This window comes from Bemisia tabaci, chromosome 6 (genome assembly GCF_918797505.1).
Source record: "Bemisia tabaci chromosome 6, PGI_BMITA_v3".
Classification (NCBI taxonomy): domain Eukaryota; kingdom Metazoa; phylum Arthropoda; class Insecta; order Hemiptera; family Aleyrodidae; genus Bemisia; species Bemisia tabaci.
Window position 1 is genome coordinate 35,820,000 of NC_092798.1, and position 21,177 is coordinate 35,841,176.

Genomic DNA, 21,177 nt, shown 5'->3' on the forward strand with positions numbered 1-21,177 from the left:
ACAAGTCTTAGGCACCCCTCCCCCGCTGGCACGTTTACTTGATGGTTTTTATTGGTATTTCAAAACGAATGAGAAGGGGGCGGAAAAATACAGGCGGCCCATGGGCGGCGAGTAGGTAAATGACGGGACTGGTGCTTTTATAATTCCCATTCATTTGTACGGCCCGCAACTAGAGATCGCACCCCATCTTTTCCACCTGCACATAGTTCTGTTTGATAAAAATACGTCCAATTATAGCACGCCTTGGGCTTAAAACACTCAAGGTTACCAATCAAATTACTCAACACGGCTAGTCGCCGTTAAACCACACTTACCATTGATTCCCGAAAGCAAATTTTACGCCGTACACGGAGAAAAAAAACTTCGTGCCTGGGACCCGAAGTTGAGGTCATATGTATCTCTGAAGTTTTCGGATCACGTACACTGGAAAAAAACACATTGGATCTAGAGTCCAGACTCTTGGAAACATTGACAAGAAAAAGGACTCTTGATTCAATCAGATTTATGCTTAAATCAAAAGGAAATCCGCTCAAATTAAGAGGCTTGGTTCTTGATTTAAGCTAGATTCTGATTGAACCAAGAGTCCTTTTTCTTATCAATGTTTTCAAGAGTCTGGACTCTAGATCCAATGGTTTTTTTTTCCAGTGTAACTGGAAACTTGAGGTCAAGCTGCCGAAGTTCGGGTCAGACGTCTGAGGTACTTCGATACATACTGAAGGGTTCGGATCACACATCCGAAGTACTCGGGTACATCCCGAAGTGCCTCGATGTCTGACCCGAACTTCGGCAGCTCGACCTCGAGTTTTCGGATGCGTCATCAGAAAACTTCAGAGATCCGTATGACCGCAACTTCGGGTCCCATGCACGAAGTTTTTTTCTCCATGTAGGAACCCGAGTAGCGGATTTCCACTCGGATATTTCGTCGTCAGTGTCAACAAACCACGAACGCACCGCAAAGGCCCACGCGGCAACATCGCATGAAATGCAGAACAGAGCGATCCAGAGACGAAGACATAACAACACGATAAATTATTTCGTTTCCGGATGATTTATTCAGTGCTGCTATGCTATGTGCTATCTGCCGTCGCAACGGGACGGGTTGCGCGCAAAGCGATACACACGTTCGATTTACGCGGTGGCGGATATCCTATCTGACGTGTGAAAAGTATCGAAGTTCGATGTATCGAATTCGACGAGGGTTCGAGTCCCGATCCGACACGCGTTACGCTCAGATTGAGTCGATCCGAGTCGATTGACAGCATCTAGACAAGCCGCAGCCGCGGTTGTTCCCTATCCTGATGCACAAAATCGACTTTTGGCGGTGTTGCCAAATTTGGCGCGGTATTTGAAAAATCTGGGGGGAGGGTTGAATGATAATCGAATTTTTATGAGAGGGTGTTGAGGCCTGGATACACGCTCAAATTTCCATAAATTCTGATCAAAATTATGACATGAATGGTGGTTAAGGGTTATCTAAATTGTTATCTAAAATTAATTAAAACAGCGTGTTGATTGAAATAGGCACGAAATAAGCACGGTTGTGTGGCAGTCAGATGACGGATGAGACCCACAGTTCCATCGTCTACCATCAAATTTTTGCAGGCCGCAAAAATTGATGGTAGATGGTGCGCACCAGTCACCATTTGATCGGGAATTAATGGAAATTTGAGTGAGTATCCAGGCCTTGGAACTTAAAAAAAATTCGATGATTGGTGAGTAATGTCAATTTTCGATGGAAGCTGTGACCGAACAGAACGGATTTCTATGCGAAATCCCGAAGAATTAACAAGAAAATTTGGTGAATTTGATTTGATGTCAAACTCATTGTCATCATTGACTGACAAGTTGCTATCTTCTGGATACTTTCCTCGACGGAAATTCATGTGCACGGGGTATCAACGATTACTTTCAGAGAGAGGTTGTAAGCTATATGTTAATAATCTGATCAATACACTCGAGGCGAATATTACCCCCTGATTGGACCCAGGTAAAATGTATGGACTCAATTAGAATCATGGGGACTGCATTTCATGCCGCCTAATTTCCTCCTTAGTTGTATTTTTTCAACAAACGAATAAAAACTATAACGCCCTGAAACTTCATATACATTTTCCTTAAATTCTAAAGACTCACAAAATATCAAGTCAGAGTGTATAGATCAGTCTATCGAATGAAATCCATTTTTTAAACTCGTGGCAACCGTGGAATCATTAAAGGACCTGGGCCCTTTATTTTATGACTGAAATCCCTTCACGTGACCGTATTTTTTCTTCCCTTGTTTGTTTGCGTAGTCTTCAAAACTCCTCCTTCAGCTTAGTCTTTCACCATTCAATGTCGGCGCCAACCATCTGCAGCCGTGACGTATCAAATGTATAGGCTTCGTTTTGATCATTTTTAGACAGAGAGACGGAAAGTTTAGTAGATATTTTATGTCCTTGTCTTCACACCTTCGCTTCTCTTTCGCTTCTTTCCGAGGAAAATACACTAATATTTTGGGTTAGTTTTACATGGTTCGTTTTGAACAATACGCGGTAAACATAATGTGTAGGTAACCTCGAGTTGGGTTATGGGTAAACATGAAGTACCATTTCCACGAATACATTTATCCGCAAAAAGAAGAAAAGGAAGAAGGGATATTTGATTTATAATAGTATGCCATGATGTCTACTCATACCATGTTCTCCTTTTTAGGGAAGAATGAGCTGGGGATCTCTAACTACACTGCAAATAAACTTTTTTTCTCCTCTCTCAAAGATTGAATTATGAAATGCAATCTTGCAAGAATGTAGTGCAGAATAATCCTTTTTGCATAGCAGTATCCATTATTCCGTCATTTTTTTCACAAATTCGGTTCCATTCCCGGCTTGTCCACGAAAAAAACTTCGAGGGTTCGAAGTAAAAGTAAAGGTTTTTAATTTGACAAGCAGAGATTATAGTCTCAAACAAGTCGCTAATTTGTCTTTGCAAGTTCGTCTCGCAACTTGCAAAGAGTTTGAGTTTGAGGCGCGTGAAACTTGCAGTTTTAGTTACAAAGTTTGGGGCCATAATTGCAAAGTTACCCTGGTGTTTTAGTTTGCTCTCTTCATGAGTATTTACGGATATTTTTATGATTGGCGCTAAACTTTGGCGGTGTGCAAGGATCGTAATTGCCGCTGTCAGCGTGTTCCTCCGTCCCTGTCATCAGACTTGAAAGTTGAAACGTTCATTAAGGCGTGGCAATAACTACTTCCTTCTCCTCAAAACATTGTTGATTTTCTTTATAAATCGTCCTCCGCACAGGTGTATTGCAGTCGTACCTTGAAATCGAGGGGAATTCGAATGTCATGAGGCATAATTACAGTTTTTGCTATTCCGAGAAATACGTGTTTGAAGTTTCGAAACTACATGGATCCTTATGTCGGAGAGGAAGTTCAAACTGACTTTTGGATGCTTAAAAACTGGAATTTGGAAGCGTATTTTTCACAGAATATGCTTTAAGACTAGTTTTACTTGATATCATTAAAATCTCAATTTTTTCAAAATCTGCACTTGTGCGCCTTGTCCTCCAAGCCCCACAATTTTTTTGCCATTTGCGTCAACAGTCTACGACGGTAGTTGAATTTTCACGACCTTCAACATATGGCTAAATGAGAAGATGTGAAGGAAAATAAATTGAAATTAAATGAACAAATTATCGCCTAGAATTCCGAAAGTAAAGTGTTCCTCATTTTCCGAATTTTCTTACTCCCCCGTCTTTTCTTTCCCTTTCGGTACCGAGGACTGGCAGATCGCAGGCAACATAACTTCCCACTGAAAACGACGGGAATATAAATTAATAACAGGTAGACAAGGTATAATAATTAACAAACCTGAAAATGAGCTCCCTGATCACATTGCAACCAGAACATTTTAAACAGGTTGAAAAAGTCAGGAATCAATTTTGATCATTCAGAAATTAGTGTATCATGTTCGCTAGACACTACGCGACGATGATGAAAATACCTTTGATGCGACGACTCTTGTTCAGAGGGTGTCCGATTGTCCGTGACCGTTTTGTGGATAAAATTAATTCAATTCAATATGAAACGAGGATTACTATGGAAAATTCATAAGCAAAAAACCTACGGACTTCTTCGTAAAAGCAAAAGCACCGCTTCTCATCAAGCATGATAATGAGTATACATAACCGGAGCGCCTTCAATTAGATTACCGCGACACGCTTATCCGCTGGACACGAATAGTTGCATGAAGGCATTAGGTACTATTACCATCGTCATAAAGTATAATAACTTAAATGTGGAGAGGTTGCAAAAGGGGGACACATTAGAAGAAAAAAAAATCCGGAACGTTTCGAAATAGTTACAATTCCATTATCAACCTGAAACAAAATAGTCAATATCAAGTCGCAAAATACAGCGGTATTTTTATTTAATTTTTGTTTCCGGTTGAAAATGGAATACGTTCCGGGTTTTTCGTTTGATTTGTCCTTCTCGTATATATTATACGTATATATAAACGTCAATATTCCTTTTTTCATTAATCTGCTCTTTTCGAGATGATATAGATTGAGTTGCTTGAAGAACGGCTGCTGCTGCACTTGACATCCTTTGCTCACCCGTCATTTTTACAAGGGTGGTTTCATTAAGGCAACCCGGAATACGCTTACAACACGATTTGCATTACTCGTTAACATTTTCTCTCCATCGATCTAAACTCAAGTGATTATTGTTTTTCTATCTATTGTTCATGATGCAATTGCCACGCTACGCTATTCTTTACGACTTGAAAAATTTTATTCAGCTAAAATCCCGCAATGCTTGGAAGAGATCGTCGCATAAAATTGGACTTCATTTGCATAAGGAGCCACCGTTTCCGACCAATCCATGAATTCACGTATCTGCATAGGAACACTCATGCTGCTGTTCATGCCACATTCGAGTGTTGCCAAATTCCGCCGGATAAAAATGTAGTTTTGAAGAGAGTTACGCATATTTGTCCTTGAAAATTTCAGATATTCTAAATTAAATTACGAATAAAATACCCTGAAACATTGGAAGAAAAAATTCAAAAGTTTCCCTGAATAGCCGTGTTTTATCGAACGAAATTTGACAATGTCCGATGGGTCATACGGCGTTCTTCCTTAGCACAGCAGTGCGGTGCGTGCGTTTCCTCTAAAATAAGCAAGAGATAGCTGTTCCTTTTTGGAAAATGAGGTCCAATTATTGGCTTCAGGCGACCCGTCAAGACAACTCTGCTCTGTTAATTTAAAACGACGTAACCTCTACGGTAACTTCATGTAATCTATGTTTTTTTTTGCCGCAACGGTAGGGCTCCCGGGTGTTTCGAACCCATCGACCGGTTCGGTAGGCCGCGCAGATTAAGTCGTCGCGGTTTCCAGAAGCCGAGAGGTCAGATACATGCAAGCGGGGACAACATGCGAATGATCGTGATGAAAATTGCGATCTGAATTCGCAACTCTCGTGCGAAAATACAGTAAATTCCCGAGTGAGATGTTGTTGCTCCGAAATTCTCGCATTTCTCTCTGGGAAACACAGAGGGTAATCGAATTTTGCGTGAAATGAAGCAATCCCGCGACGAATAATTACCGGTTTTACGTTATTTTTAACGGGGACCTATTTCTCAGAGATGATTATCCGCGGTACTATCTGCTCCATTTAAACCAATTACACATATCGATGGCGAAAGTGCGAAATAACGCCGTTTGCGACGTTGCAGACTTCTTGTCATACTTTATTTTTTCCTCGGAAAACGAGTGGATGTAATTTCTTGAAAACATCTTTGATTTTTGAGCTCGCCCACTCGGGAGAGCTCTTTGCGATCGATTTCTTTTAGCATTGGTACTGTCCGTGGCGACGAATGGATGGTTCTCGTTGCCGTCGGAGGAACGGCCAAAATCCCATTGATTTCAAGGTCTAAAAGTTGAATTTTCGCGGGTTACAGTTTTCCTCCGTCGAACATTTCCGTTCCCTCATTCAACTGAGGATTAATTGTTCCTCGTTTGCTACACTAGAGAGCAGCACTTTCCAGTGGCCGAGCATATCATAGCATGTTGCTATGGTTTTATATCAAATAACCTAATTGTATGTTATCATCCTCTTATTTTTTCAATGCAGTTTTTGTGTGCAGTTGTACTTGCAATTGTTATTATTTCTTAAAATAAAAAACATGGTGACCTCGACGTGATTTAATAATTTGTTCAATTAATTTTAAGTTACTAAGACTAAGATTGAGATTTGCGCATAATTAATGGATAATCCTTAAGATTGCCGTTATTGGTACCATAGAAGGTTAATTAACCTCAAAATAATTGCATGCTTGAGAGCTCGGTTGAGACTCGCATTGGGATCCTTTCAGAGTTTGTTTAAACCTCATATTAAGAATGCTTTAGGATTCGTTTGAGCCCCTCGCATCAAGAATGCTTGGGAATTCGTTTGAGCCTCGCATTTAGAATGCTTGAGAATTCGTTTGAGCCTCGCATTGAGTTTCTTTAGAGTTCGTTTTAACCTTAAAATACAGATGCATGAAGTGCTCTTTCGAGCTCCGTGCTATTTATAGTGCGCGAGGTGCTCCATTGAGCCACCCCATACCTACAAAGGCGTGATGTGCTCCATTGAGCCACTCGCATACAAAGGCTTGAAGTGGTCTCTCGAGCTCCACGCTAAAATTCAAGTGAATTCCTTTTCAGCTCTTAGTGTATACCATAAGTATTGTGTAAGAATTATGGCAGAAACGTTCCTCCAAACCGTGCTAAATTATAGTTTCTTTGAACTCTGTGCCGATAAAAATTCAGAATTTCAGACTGCCAGCTTAACAAAGTATAACCTTAATTCAAGTTGGCGACTTGATTTAAAAAAAAAATTAAAATTAAATCATATGGTTTCATTACATTGTTGACAAGTTAAGAAAAAGCTTATCAACGATGAAAGCCAGAAACAAAAATGCGATGGCAAAAATAGCCATTGCAACATTTGCCGCAAAATCACATTCATAAAAGATAATTCCATTTCTCTCTCTTTATTTCTCTTTATTTATTGTAATGTGAAAAATTTGTCATATGAAATTACGTCATAACATTTTGCATCGGCATGTAACCTCTGATAATTGGGTAAAGATTCATTTAATACATATACAATTTCAGAAAAAATCATTAATAGTTGTTAATAGTTTCCCAAAGGCGAGCTCTCCAACACAGTAGTGTTGGAACCAGCAGCTTGTTTCATCTCTGTTAGCAGAATATACTGTATAAATTCTGAGCTGTAAAGTTGGCCTGTTTTTCTTCGCAAAAATAAAATTAGGGCGGAAATATTGAGACACTGCAATGGAGATACGAGATTTTACACTATAGCCATCGATATCAATTATGTTGTTTAGATTCTTGTTAAAAACGATAGAACAATGAGAAGACATCGGTCGATGTTACATACAGTGAAGATGGTTTTGGGTGAGTTATTTCGACTGGGGTGTAATACGGCAGCCCTAAACCATTACTTCTAAATTTGTGAAATACTTTTTTTTCTCCGGTGGAAAGAATTTGAAAATATATTATTTTGTGACTATATTTCGTTGTTGCAGAGCCGGTTGATGGAATCGAGAGTGAACCTAAAGAGGAGGACAACAAGATTAGCAAACATAGCGAGTACCCTCTGCAAAGAGACCAAGTTCATACGACACCCACCAGAGACTACCATCTTCAGAATTCAGACTTAGTCGGTAAGTGGTTTGCATGTACATTACTCACTTTCAAATTTTAACAGCCAGTCCTTCTTCAGGTCAGATTGATAGTTTTGATGGAATTTTGATACCATAAAATATTCGCGATTTTTCCAGAAAATCCGAAGTTTTTCAGAGAGCATTTGTTGAAGAATGGAATGCATGGTACAAAACATGGTAAGCTCCATCAGGGGTTGCTAACAGAGGCGTGGCGTTATATGCGATATATCGATGGTTATGCCATTTAAACCTATGGAAAAGGATCGATAAACAGGGTGTTCGCAGCAAACACCTTAATAATCGATTCTTTACCGTAGGTTTAAATGGAATAACAATCGATGTATCGCAATTCACGCCACGCCACTGGTTGCTAAGATTATGTATTGTGCATCTGCTGCTCTCATTCACCGGGAATCCAGTGGCTCAAAAGTAACGCTTCTTGTGACGGAGAGCAGCCAAAATTCAGACAAAAATTTCCAAATTAAAATTTCGCAGAGCAAAGACGTTAAGGTCTTTTCACAGTGAAGAATACCATCCACAATATTAACAAAACTTGATGGTTACCAAGTTTTGAATTCCCCCTCTTTATTTGGCAAATCCTGAAGACTTATAAGACATTTTTCCATGCTGCCTTACTAGGGCAGAACGCAATCTGAAAATTCGAAGGTTTGCCAAATTTCCTCGAATAAAACATTAACTTTTGAGGAAAGTTATGCATATTTGTCATGCAATTTATATGCGTAAATATCGATGTCCAAAGTGCGAAGCCACCATATCTCCGTTTGTGACTTTGCAAACTTCCTGTCATACTTTATTTTTTCTTTGGAAAACCCGTTAACGTAATTTCCCAGAAACTTCCGTTATTTTTCCTCTTTACGAGCAGAATATACCATGTAAATTTCAAGCTTTAAAGTTGACTTGTTTTCTGAAAAAAATAAAATAGAAGCGACGATTTTGAAACACCCCAATGCTGCTGTGCTAAGGAAAAACGCCGTATGATCATTCGAACGTTGCCAAGTTTCCTCTCAGAAGATACTTATTCTTGAAGAAAGTTGAGAGTATTTTTCCTTGTAATATTCATACTTTTCAAATTAAAGTACGAACGAGATCCTTTCAAAAAACGGAAGAGGAATATTCACAACTTTTCCTGAAAATTTGAGATTTTTCGAAGGACATTTGGCAATGCTCGATGGCCCATACGGCGTTCTTCCTTACACGGAATAAATTAAATTGCTGATTTAACAATTCAATTGCTAAAAAAAAGTGACTGCAATGTTTTAATGTAGATTTTACAACAAAAGAATGCTGCTTTAACCAACCCCGTGCGTGGTTAAATTAGCTTTACAATAGTGGTTAAAGTAGCATTTTTATGTCGTGAAATCTACGTTGAAATATTGCAGTCACTTTTTTTAGCAATTGAATTGTCAAATCAGCAATTTAATTTTTTCCATGTAGCACGATAGAATTGAGATACGTGGTTCCGCACTTTGGCCATCTATACTACCGTGCTAAGGAAGAACGCCGTACGAACATTCGAGAGTTGCCAAATTTCACTCAATAAAATATGTATTGTTGACGACATTCATGCATATTCGTCTTTGCAATTTTCAGATATTTCAGATTAAATTGCGTAAAAAATTGTCTGAAAATCTTGGGAAAAAATATTCACAATATTGCCACTAGATTCGGTTTTTATCAAAGGGAACTTAGCAACGTCTCAAGGCTCATACGGCGTTATTCCTTAGCACGGCAGTATACAGCAGTGTCGGAAGGCTCATACGTCGTTTTTCCATAGCGCAGCAGCAATACCGTCCGTTTCCGTTCCTGTCTTTTCGACGAGGATTCGGGAGCTGTGGACCACTCCCTTGGTGTCCTCGGTGGCCGGATAGGCTAGGGCTTATCAGCAATCACGGCGGTTTGTTTTTGGGATTTCAGGAGGAGTGCCGCCGCCGCCGGGCCCGGCCGGGAAGGACTCGGACTCGCATCGGATCGTCGGCTTCGTCATCGGGACGCTGATGATCGTCATTGTTGTCTTGTCCGCGGCCATCGCCTACATCGTCCTGCGCAACCGGCGCATCAAGGCCGCCGGCAACCCCCTCTGCGCCCTCCCCGCCAGCTTCACGCCCGAGAAGAACATCCCGCTCAACATGAAGGTAAGCACCGGCATGTCGTTTGGCAACAGTAGAATGAGGGTACCAAACTGCCTTCGGTATTAGACACTGGAAAAACGCACATTGGATCTAGAGTCCAGACTCTTAAAAACATCGACAAGAAAAAATACTCTTGATTCAATCAGATTGAAGCTTAAGTCAAGAACCAAGCCTCTTGATTTGAGCGGATTTCCTTTTGATTTAAGCAAAAATCTGATTGAATCAAGAGTCCTTTTTCTTGTCAATGTTTTCAAGAGTCTGGACTCTAGATTCAATGTGTTTGGTTTTTTTTTTTTTTTTTTTTTTTTTTTCAGTGGATGGGAGTCGTCATTCACTTAAACAGAGTTGCCCTAGAGTGATTCCATTTTCCATAGAAAATTCCAAGTTCCGGAAAGTTTGAGATTTTCCTGAATTTTTCCCGGAACTTTTGAAACGCCCGAAATTTTTCGGATTTTTTTTATTTTCCGGAACTTTCATGGAACTCTTGAAAACATCTAAAAGGAATCCCGGAACTTTTAACGGCCGTGGAGTGTGAGAAGTTGGAACAAAAAGTTCCGAATCGCGGAACTTTTGGCGGGCATGGAATGGGAGCACTGCCCCACCCATACTGTACGAGAGTACCTGTACATAGAGGAAGAGTATAAACATGTCGAGATATGGAGCTCTTAGGGCTCAAATAGGCTGCCAACCTACTAACACAACGAAAATGACTGCCAATGTCCAGATTCGCCAATCAAACTAAAATGGCCAAGAATGTTCATAAACCTTCAACAATTCGAATTCGAACAATCCGACCTTTTCAATCAATCAATTCATTATATCTAAGTGTTACTCTTTTTTCTGAAAAATCCCTGATACGTATAAATAACCCTGTGGTACGTCAGGTATAACTGAACTAATATTTATCCGATAACACCTTGCAAACCTTAGATATATCTGTGGACATATCTGTAAATATATCTGTGTGGATTTATCTGTTCTACTCAGTGAAGTCCAATTGTAATTCATTAGAATTTCCGTGCGCATGCTTCATTTGTCAGAGAGGAGAAGCAAATCAGCATTAAGACTCGAGACTTCTTTAGATTTCCTCCTGCGGTCATTCTGTAAGAATTTCAAATCATAATGTTGATTCGCTCTCGTTCTGGACAATAAAATATGCGCGGAAATCATTAAAAATACATGATGCATGAGTGCGTAGCTAATCGACTTGCTTTCAGCCAAAAACTGATACGCATAAAAACAAAGTAGATGAGAAATGTAGGATTAAGCATGTTCTTGGAATCTGGGTAAGACTGCAGCGTTTATGCTTATCACAGAAAAGAAAACAATTCCAACGTGAAGAAAGTGTTAATGTTCCAGTCCTAAAAGACGCTTACATTTTACAGGCGTCGCGTCATGAGTGGAAGATAGGTATAATTATTTTCTTCTACGTGGTCAACCCTCCAGTGGCACCTCACCGTGGGCTCCTAAACGTCGAATCGGGTCTGACACGCAAAATGCGATAGAACACGCAACCAAACCCTTTATTTAAAAAAAGGCGCAAGTGCTAAAATAATCAGGAGCCTAGAAAGTCGTGATAGAAAGGGAAAGACCGGGCTAACGAGTTGTTGGTGCTGGGCCCTTTTGTTATAGTGATTCCCGCCATCATGCGCATGCGCTGCAGTCCCCCCCCCCCCCCCTCAGGGCTCGGAGCTTAAGATCTTATCCAGGCCCATTCCCATTTAATCAACTTACGGAGATACTTAAGGAATTAAATATTCCACGCACTATTTTGAATTTCGTTGTCGGTAAAGAGGGGCTTCAGGGCCAAGCTGTCTCACCTCACCTGTGCGTATTGGAATCGGACGTTCAGGTTTTTCGACACCCCAACTGTGAAACAACGAAAACTAGGGATTGACTATGGTCTTTCAAAATTTTTGCTTCCATTTTATTTTTTCGGAAAAAACTTTGAAAACATCCGTGAGGATTATCTTGAGAGGGCAAATAAAAATTACAGGAAACTTTGTAAGGTAGCGATGATAATTTGATCCTTCAAAAAAGACAAACGGGTCAAAAGAAATTTGTGACGTCTTAAACTTGGACAAACAAGTAAACTTCGGTAGCTCCGTGGTTTTACATTGAAATAGTATAAAAATTAGTTTTATTTTTAAAAAAAATCTAGACCTAAAATAATTGGACAACATTATGCAATAAGGAGCTACATTTCTGGCTCATCGATAACAACACATATTTGTTTAGGGGAGCTAATGGTACATATTTCCTAAAATGAGCCAGAAAGGACCCTACAACAAAACGGCCAAATCGGCCTAAACACGGAATCGTACGATTTTCTCAGGAATGATGGAGGGTCTTCCCAGACACTCAAAACTGGTCATATTTTTTGCCTAACCCCCAGGGAAAAGGGGGGAGAGGGGGTCAAAGTCAAAACTTTTAAATTAGCATAACTTCTCAACGGTTTGTCGTAGAAAGATGATCTTGGTGTCAAAATTTCCAGAAGAATGAGAGCTTTCAGAATATATGTATGAAATTAATTAAATTTTAAAATTTGACCCACTTTTAGGGCATTTTACAAGGTCCCCCTTTCGTAAATTTTCGTTTTTTGAGATTTTCTGTTGTTCGGTTCGCACGGATCAAAACAAAAACAATTTCAAATAAAAGTAGAACGTTTAAGCTTTAAAAGAAGCCCAAGATGATCTTGGGGAAATGATTAGAAGCGGAGTTATGAGTCTTCAAAGTTGACGCGGCGCGCGGGAACCTTGTATGTTCCGAGTCTCAAGGTCACCTGCGCGCTCCGGATTGCCTGCAGGTTGCAAGTTTTTGTGTTTTTATGCTTCTGTAGGTCATTTTTAATGTAAACCATGCAATGAAGATAGTTTAATTAGAATTTTTTAATTTTACACAATGGGCCTTCGGCGAGGCACACCACATTAACGTCAAAAAATTTTAACGGCGTTTCAAATAGCCCCTTCAAGAATAACAGAGACTTGTTTTGAAGCTCAAAGCTCGTCTGCTTCAACGAGAAACTATTTGGCTTTACCAAGTGAGTTCCGTCAAGCGCTGTAGCTTATAGCTCAATTAAAAAATTTTAAAATTAGGGGTACCCCAAAATTTGACATCAATGGGTTATAATTTCTAAATGGTTCAGTTCTGTATGGATCATACGTATATTTGAACTGAGGGTCCATGGTTTCCTCTAAATTATAAGAGCAGAATCGTCATCGTCAGCAAATGTTTAATGAGGTATGATGGACATAATGGTTGATACTCTAAGCCCCCTCTCGCTCCTCCCGTAAAATTAAAAAATTTCGATTATTCTATCTTCATTGAATGATTTACATTAAAAATGACCTAGAGAAGCATAAAAACACAAAAACTTGCAACCTTCAGGCAATCCAGGGCGCGCAGGTGACCTTGAGACTCGGAACATACAAGGTTCCCGCGCGCCGCGTCAACTTTGAAGACTCATAACTCCGCTTCTAATCATTTCCCCAAGATCATCTTGGGCTTCTTTTAAAGCTTAAACGCTCTACTGTTATTTGAAATTGTTTTTGTTTTGATCCGTGCGAACCGAACAACCGAAAATCTCAAAAAACGAAAATTTACGAAAGGGGGACCTTGTAAAATGCCCCAAAAGTGGGTCAAATTTTAAAATTTAATTAATTTCATACATATATTCTGAAAGCTCTCATTCTTCTGGAAATTTTGACACCAAGATCATCTTTCTACGACAAACCGTTGAGAAGTTATGCTAATTTAAAAGTTTTGACTTTGACCCCCTCTCCCCCCTTTTCCCTGGGGGTTAGGCAAAAAATATGACCAGTTTTGAGTGTCTGGGAAGACCCTCTATCATCCCTGAGAAAATCAGACGATTCCGTGTTTAGGCCGATTTGGCCGTTTTGTTGTAGGGTCCTTTTAGTTCCTAATTGTAAAATGTTGTCCAATAGATCCTTGAAAAGAGCAAAACACTGCTCATCCGATAAAGCCTCACCGTTTGCCATAATTATTTTTTCAATTTGACCAAGAAGAGGATCTGGAAATGTCCCCATCTCATCATCAAAATGGGAAAAAAGTAATAATTATTCGCCATTATGTAATAATTACATGGTCCAACTGGGCTACTCCTCCACCAAAAAAAGGGGAAAAGGTAAAGGAAAAAACCTAAAATGAGGATTTGCCTGATTTAACTTCTCAGATTCCTTCCTATGTACAGAAGGCCTTGGCTAAAAGCCTGGAGAGCAATAACAGAGCGAGAAAGGAACCTAAGTGAAAACAAACGAAAATTAATCGCAAAACACGGTAAATAATCGAGGGAAACTTCCGAAACTCTCTTATTTCGCTCGCGCTCGGAACTTGAGCGCTCCGTTCCAGTTGATGACGGGCAATTTAAATCAAGCGGAAGTAACTGAGCTTTCAAAGTTCAGTCCAAATCGGCGGCGATATTTCACAATTAGCTATTTCATTTCCGTTTGTTTCGATTCGCCTCTGTTTGGCTTGCCGTTCCGAGCCTCCCAATAACGCGGATTCGGAAAATCACAACGACATTGTGAAACAGTTGATTGGTCGGCGGATTTAGACCGGTAAACAGTCCGTCCTTTTTTCGACTTATTTAGTTGGCCATTGGTGAAAATCGAGCCGTCATGGGCCCCTTTGAAGTCTCGAGTTTGACCGTAGGCCTAGTCACTATGGAAGAGGCTTAACGAGAGGCAAATAAATTATAGCTTTGAGGCCTCGCACTGGTTATCCAATGGGTGGACTCGTTTCTGTTCTTTTTTTTATCGTTTCCAAAATCCAAAAATGGGTAGGAAAATATGATGATTGATTGAAATTTGTATTATACATACATCACCTGCTTGATTCATTTTACAAGGAAATGAATGCAATAAAAAAACCTGGGTAATAAGTTGTTTGATAAGAAGTGTGAGGTAAGAGAAGCTTGCTCAAGTTGGGAAACACTACACTGAAAAAAAAGTAGCTTGGATCAAGCATGATAATTCTTGAATTTGCCGCCAAGAATTTGTTTTATCTTGCTTTAAGCTGACTTTTTCTTGATTCAAGAAAAACAATGCTTGGGTTAAGCAAAAAAGTAACTTATATTAACCAGCAAAATTCTTGATTTAAGAAGAAATACTTCTTGGCGGCAAATTTAAGATTCTTTTTTTTTTTCAGTGTATCCGGAGAAAAAAGGACATGCAATCAAAACAACATGATTACATGCTAAAAAAAACCTAATATGAAGACAATAAAAAGAGAGGACGAAAGGAAAATCTGTTTCCACAAGTTTATGTTTGTACCCAAGATTTAAACATAAAGTTAGATTAGGCCCACCACATCCCATCTCGGGCCCTGGTACCAGTTTTAAGGCCCGGATCCCAAGCACGGAGGGGGGGTCCGAGGGGCATCCCCCGAGAAATTTTAGAATTTATACGACTAATCGGACGCATTTTGAAGCTTCCATAAAGCATTTTTCCATCAATTTCCACGGAATAATTATGTTTTTTTTTTCTACTTTCAGCAACAAAATACTTGCGAATTGTTGCATTCAAAAAATCTGGAAAATTTTTATTTTTTTTTTTTTTTTTTTTTGGGGGGGGGGGGTATGATACTATTTTCAGTTCTAAGAGGGCCAGGCCTCCCTGGACTCCCCCTTCGTCTGTCTATGGCAAGGGATTTGAGCCATGAGCCATTGAAGTCGAGGATGCCCAGACAGGAGACTCTTAGCATCTGACGACGGAAGAAAATAAAATGCAGTTACTTAAAATATCCCTCTTTACTGAAAATGTTGAAACTACATAGATATTTTCCGAGAAGTATACTTCTTTGAAAATTTAAGAAGATTTCTACAATGCCCCAGTGTGTTTCTGAAAATCTATTCACCTTTTGAGAAATTTTGAGGGTAAATTTTTCACCATTTCTTACGAAACAAAGGTTGCATGTGAATTCGTGGTGGTTTTTCAAGGGTAACACGGGCCCCCTCCTGGGCCCGGGCCCCGGTAGCAGGGACCAGGTATCCTTCCTTGTGGCGGGCCTGCCTTCATGCTAGCTGGGCTTGTCGATTTCCTTTGACATTTTTGCAGTGGTGAATGCATAGCTGAAGTGCGCTCCAGCTAGAATTTTATTTACAAATGGGTGGTTTTTCTACGAAGATTAAAAATAAACAAGTGGCACGGGCACAATGCCCCAGTGTGTTTCTGAAAATCTATTCACCTTTTGCGAAATTTTGAGGGTAAATTTTTCACCATTTCTTACGAAACAAAGGTTGCATGTGAATTCGTGGTGGTTTTTCAAGGGTAACACGGGCCCCCTCCTGGGCCCGGGCCCCGGTAGCAGGGACCAGGTATCCTTCCTTGTGGCGGGCCTGCCTTCATGCTAGCTGGGCTTGTCGATTTCCTTTGACATTTTTGCAGTGGTGAATGCATAGCTGAAGTGCGCTCCAGCTAGAATTTTATTTACAAATGGGTGGTTTTTCTACGAAGATTAAAAATAAACAAGTGGCACGGAATATAACAAAAGAATATGAACTATGCAAAACGATAATCCGGAAATCGGTATTTGGCTGATTTGAAAACGCCTTCAAATGCGGCATGATACCTCACGCGTTCCGGAGAGTTCAAATAGTTGTATCATTGCGCCGTAAGAATGTGACGGCGGATTTAAATGGAGACAGCCTCCATGCACGCTGGGCTTGTCGATATCCTCTGAAATTTTTGCAGTGGTGAATGCATAGCTAAAGTGCGCTCCAGCTAGAATTGTATTTAGCAAATCGGTGGTTTTTCGACGAGGAATAAAATTAAACGAGTGGTACAGAATATAACAAAAGAATGTGAACTATGCAAACCGATAATCCGGAAATCGGATTTTGGCTGTTTTGAAAACGCCTCTTAATGCGGCGTTATACCTCCCGCGTTCCGGAGAGTTCAAATAGTTGTATCATTGCGCCGTAAGAATGTGACGGAAGATTTAAATGGAGATAGCCTTCGTTAGATTCATGTTCGACATTTTTTAAAACGCAATCGCGTGTGTGAAGAGGGAAACTAGATGTAGGAGTAAGAGAAATTGAGAATTTGTTTATTTTATGGAGATGCCTTACTTTGGCCATTCATACCGCTGCAATTCAAGTACAGATTTTTTTATCTACAGTATTCTATTGAAAAAGAAGTATCTTGCCCCTTTCGAAGAGATTTTAAGACGAGTGGAATGATTTCCAAAAAATGAAAAAAAGAAAGAAAACACTTTTGATGCATTTCAGGTTAGAAATCAAAAACCTCGGTTGATTCGAACCGCAAAAAATTTAGGCTTTTTTATTTATTTTTTCAATCATTTTTTCTTCCATCTAAATTTTTTACGTGTTTCTAAAATATTCCAGAGATATATATTCTAGATATATATTTCTAGATATAAATTCTATATTTCATTCGCTTTTCTTAATGTTTTTTTGATTAGGAATTGCAGATGAGAGTGAGCGTCAACGCTAGTGGCCGCGTCTACGGGCAGGTCTCGTTGGAGGATCCAGAAAAGGCCGAACTTTACCATGAGCCCTTCGGGAACATGTACTCGCAACCTGTTCTTCAAAGGCTCCCTCTTAGTCCTGAGTATACAGGTAAGCTGGTTTCCCATTTAAATGTTTTATTTATATTTTTTAAAATAATTTTATTTTATTTTACATGTTCCTTCATTTTTAATTTATTTGACGCAAGTTCCGCTTCGACTCTTGAACGCGGATATCTTTCGTAATGTTTAGATGTAAGCGTTCCTACCCACCTTTTCAACCGACAACCTACTGGGAAAACGTAGCATTCGATACAGAAATCGATTTCTGTATTGAAAACAATAGTTTTTCGTGGATAAAACTTGTACCTACTCATCTCTTCGAATTTTGCAACTTTTTTGCTAAGAACGATTTAATTAGACGCCTGCTCTCAGGGCCATCGTCTTTTTTTGGGGGGGGGGGGGGGGGTAAAAAGTCAATTCTGCCAAGATTTTTTATAATCGATTCTATATATCGTACGCCAGTTCGACCATGCCCAGAACCAAGAATGAATCACCTTGATCGAGGACTGCCCATTTCCAAAAGAAACCTTGATTTCATACGCAATTCTGTTGGACAAGGCAGATTTCGTGGTTTTTTCGGACGAAGGAACGATACTCTATTTCAAGGTTGCAGAATTGGCTTGGATAGTGAAATTTTGTACAAGGATGTACCTTTTCGATTTTTTCCTAATTTTTTTTCTTAATTTTTGAATAAGATCAGAGGACAAATTCTGGAAATTTCCAGTCAGAAATGCCGAAGATTCCCCTGGTAAAAACGCAATTTGCGGATGGAAATTTGGCAACATTGAAATGTAATTACGTCCTTTCGAGGAGGAAACGACGATTTAAACACCGCTAAGTGAAAATCGCCCAGGTTCAATGGAAACTTTGATTTCCTACGTGGTTTTTGCTAAAGGCACAGCATTTTGAACACAGTTCAGCGGAGATCGCTCAACCAGTATGTAAACCTAGATTTCATACGCGGTTTTTGCTGGGCACAGCATATTTGAACGGAGTTCAGCAAAAACCGCTTAACCACTATGAAAACTTAGATTTTATACGCGGTTCTTGCTGGGTACGGCATATTTGAATAGAGTCCAGCGAAAACCGCTTAACTACTGTTTAAACTTAAATTTCATACGCGGTTCTTACTGGGCACGGCATATTTGAAAAGAGTTCAGCGAAAACCGCTTAAGTAGTATGTAAACCTAGATATTTCATACGCGGTTTTTGCTATGCTACGCGTGAATTGAGTTGCGAGCGTCTCGGGATCGGCCCGGAGTCGGTGCCAGCCCCGATAAATTCTCCAGGGGAACATTCAAAATCAAATTCTCGCGTTACCCACATCCCGGGAACCTGCCGGCCGTAATTCGTTCCCCCTGTTTTTCCGGCGCTCGGTGAACAGCCGCCTCGCACGGATCCGGTCCCGACGTTCGACTGCGGCGTTGCCCAATTTCCGAGGGGAAAATCTTAGGGTTCCCACAGGAAAATCGGGAAATATCAGGCAAAACGTGGAAATACCAGAGAATTTTGTTAGATTATCTTTATTTGCTTTGTGGGCGCTTTCATACTAGTTTTTAACGCCAAATGGACCGCGTTAAGCAGCAAGGCACCAAGCCACATCAGCTCACAGTGGTCTTGAAGAAGGAAAAAGAAGAAAAAAAAATGGGATAAAAATGTACCCTTAAACGGGTTGCAGGGAGTGAATCTATGGTGTACACGTGTAGACTTAAAATCGCGGAAAATCAACATTTTGGCTGATCCGATTTTCGAGGTATCACAATTTGAAATTTTCTCGGTAAATGCAAGGTTTCTGCTGATTTTGGTCCGGTTTTTTTTTTATTATTATTATTTATTTGTCCATTGAATCGGCGTCGATCGATTCACGCTTTAATTTTGCGTTCGATTCATGTCAATCGAACACATGCTCTCCCGATGGATGCAGACTTCCTACCATACTATTATTTTTAACTGAACAATTCGCCTTTTGCTGCGTCTGTAGCAATTGCGCTGAAGGCGAAAAGCTATCACACATAAAACGTCCTCAGAGAGTCGAGAATGTAATGAGCTATAATCAGCACGCACAAGCACAACATATTCGTAACAACAATTGCTATAGACGCAGCAGAAGGCGAATTGCTCAGTTTAAAAAAATAGTATGATAGAAAGTCTGCACTCAACGAGAGGGTTTGTGTTCGATCGAGATGGAATAAAACGAAAAATAAATACGTGCATCGATCGACACCGATTCAATGGACAAATAAATAAAAGCTAATCAAAATCAGTAGAAGACATGCATTTACCATGAAAATTTCAAATTGCGATAGGTCGAAAATTGGATCAGCCAAAATTTTGATTTTCCGCGATTTAAAGTTTATACGTGTACCGTAGATTCATCCCCTGCAACCCGTTTAAGGATAAATTTTTGTCGCACTTGTTTTTGCTCACATCTAAATATGTAGTTAGGTCTTCATGACAGCCAAGCGTCGAAATATGTGAAAACAATAGTTTTCACATATTAAAACTGACTTTGAATCTTGAGTGAATATTTTAGAGTCAATTATGAACATATAGATGATACTGTTGTTTAAATTTAAATTTTGGAATAAATATGTTAATGACAATATTTTACGACTCTTTCAATAATTGTCACTAAAATATTCATTCCAAAATTTAAATTTAAACAACAGTATCATCTATATATTCATAATTGTCACTAAAATATTCATTCAAGATTTGAAGTTAAACCAAAGTGTCATTTTTATACTCAATCAAGTTGGGAACTAATAATATAATACCAAATTTTTAAATTTTGAACCCTTCCTCTCTTTCAGAGCTTTCAAACAGTGATTGAAAATTTTCGATCGAATTAAAATTGTCTAGACCTCCATACAAACTATTGTTATACCTCAACCACCATTTTGATTTCAGATTTACCTGGCTCAAGGCACCAAGACTACGCGCTGCCGCAAATAAGTTCGTATCAACAGAATCACAAACCGCCCCCATCTTTACAAACCTTACTCCCCAAACCACCCTCCGTGCCTCCGCCTAATGAGCAGTTCTACGCAACTACTGATATATGCCAGGTAAGATAATATCAGTAGACACAAATTTCAAAAATAAAATTCTGTGACTGACAGGCTTGCAGTATTAAGGTCAACTTTTGACTAGAAATATAGTGCACGCGGTGTGAGATTACTTGAATCCAAGATACTCACGACCAAATCATCAAGGGTCAGTTCTCTATTAAATGATAAAATCAGAATATTACGGAATGCTATGCTTTGAAACTTCCATTCACCCGATTTATTCTTTTTTTTAAATAAAGAAATAATATGATTGAAAAATATTAACGATATATAATCTTACTACAAAAAATTCGAGAATACCCTTAATCGGGCTAAGGGAACCCATTAGCACGCAAAGTCTAGTTTAATAATTATTGGACGTCGTTGAGCAGAAAGGAACCAAGCCACATCAGCAATTGCCAGATTTAAGCAGGCAATTTAGCTTTTACATAAAAACGGTTGTGCGGATTTTTTGTGCAAATTTCAGTGAATTTTCTGCATATTACGAAGCAAACCCCTTTAAGTTTTCAAAAGAGTCCGAACAAGCGTCCTCTTGTAAAAAATTAAATTGCCCAAATAAATTTGACAATAGCTGATGTGGTTTGGTTCCTTTCTACTAAGCGCGGTTCAAATGTGATTGATTTTCCCAAATATGGGAAGAATAATATATTCTGATAACTATCCCCAAACTTGTTTATAATTCCCAAGATTAAGATATC

At 39.5% G+C, this 21,177-nt stretch overlaps 1 protein-coding gene across 1 annotated transcript in view; it reads left to right on the forward strand.

Annotated features, from left to right (window-relative positions):
* Positions 1-21,177, forward strand: part of LOC109042988 (discoidin domain-containing receptor 2) — a 217,899-nt gene that overhangs the window by 166,081 nt on the left and 30,641 nt on the right. The window contains exons 8-11 of the mRNA XM_019059994.2: positions 7,573-7,710; positions 9,646-9,863; positions 17,301-17,457; positions 20,319-20,476. Of these exons, the coding sequence (XP_018915539.2) occupies positions 7,573-7,710; positions 9,646-9,863; positions 17,301-17,457; positions 20,319-20,476 (671 nt within the window). The remainder of the gene's footprint in view (positions 1-7,572; positions 7,711-9,645; positions 9,864-17,300; positions 17,458-20,318; positions 20,477-21,177) is intronic.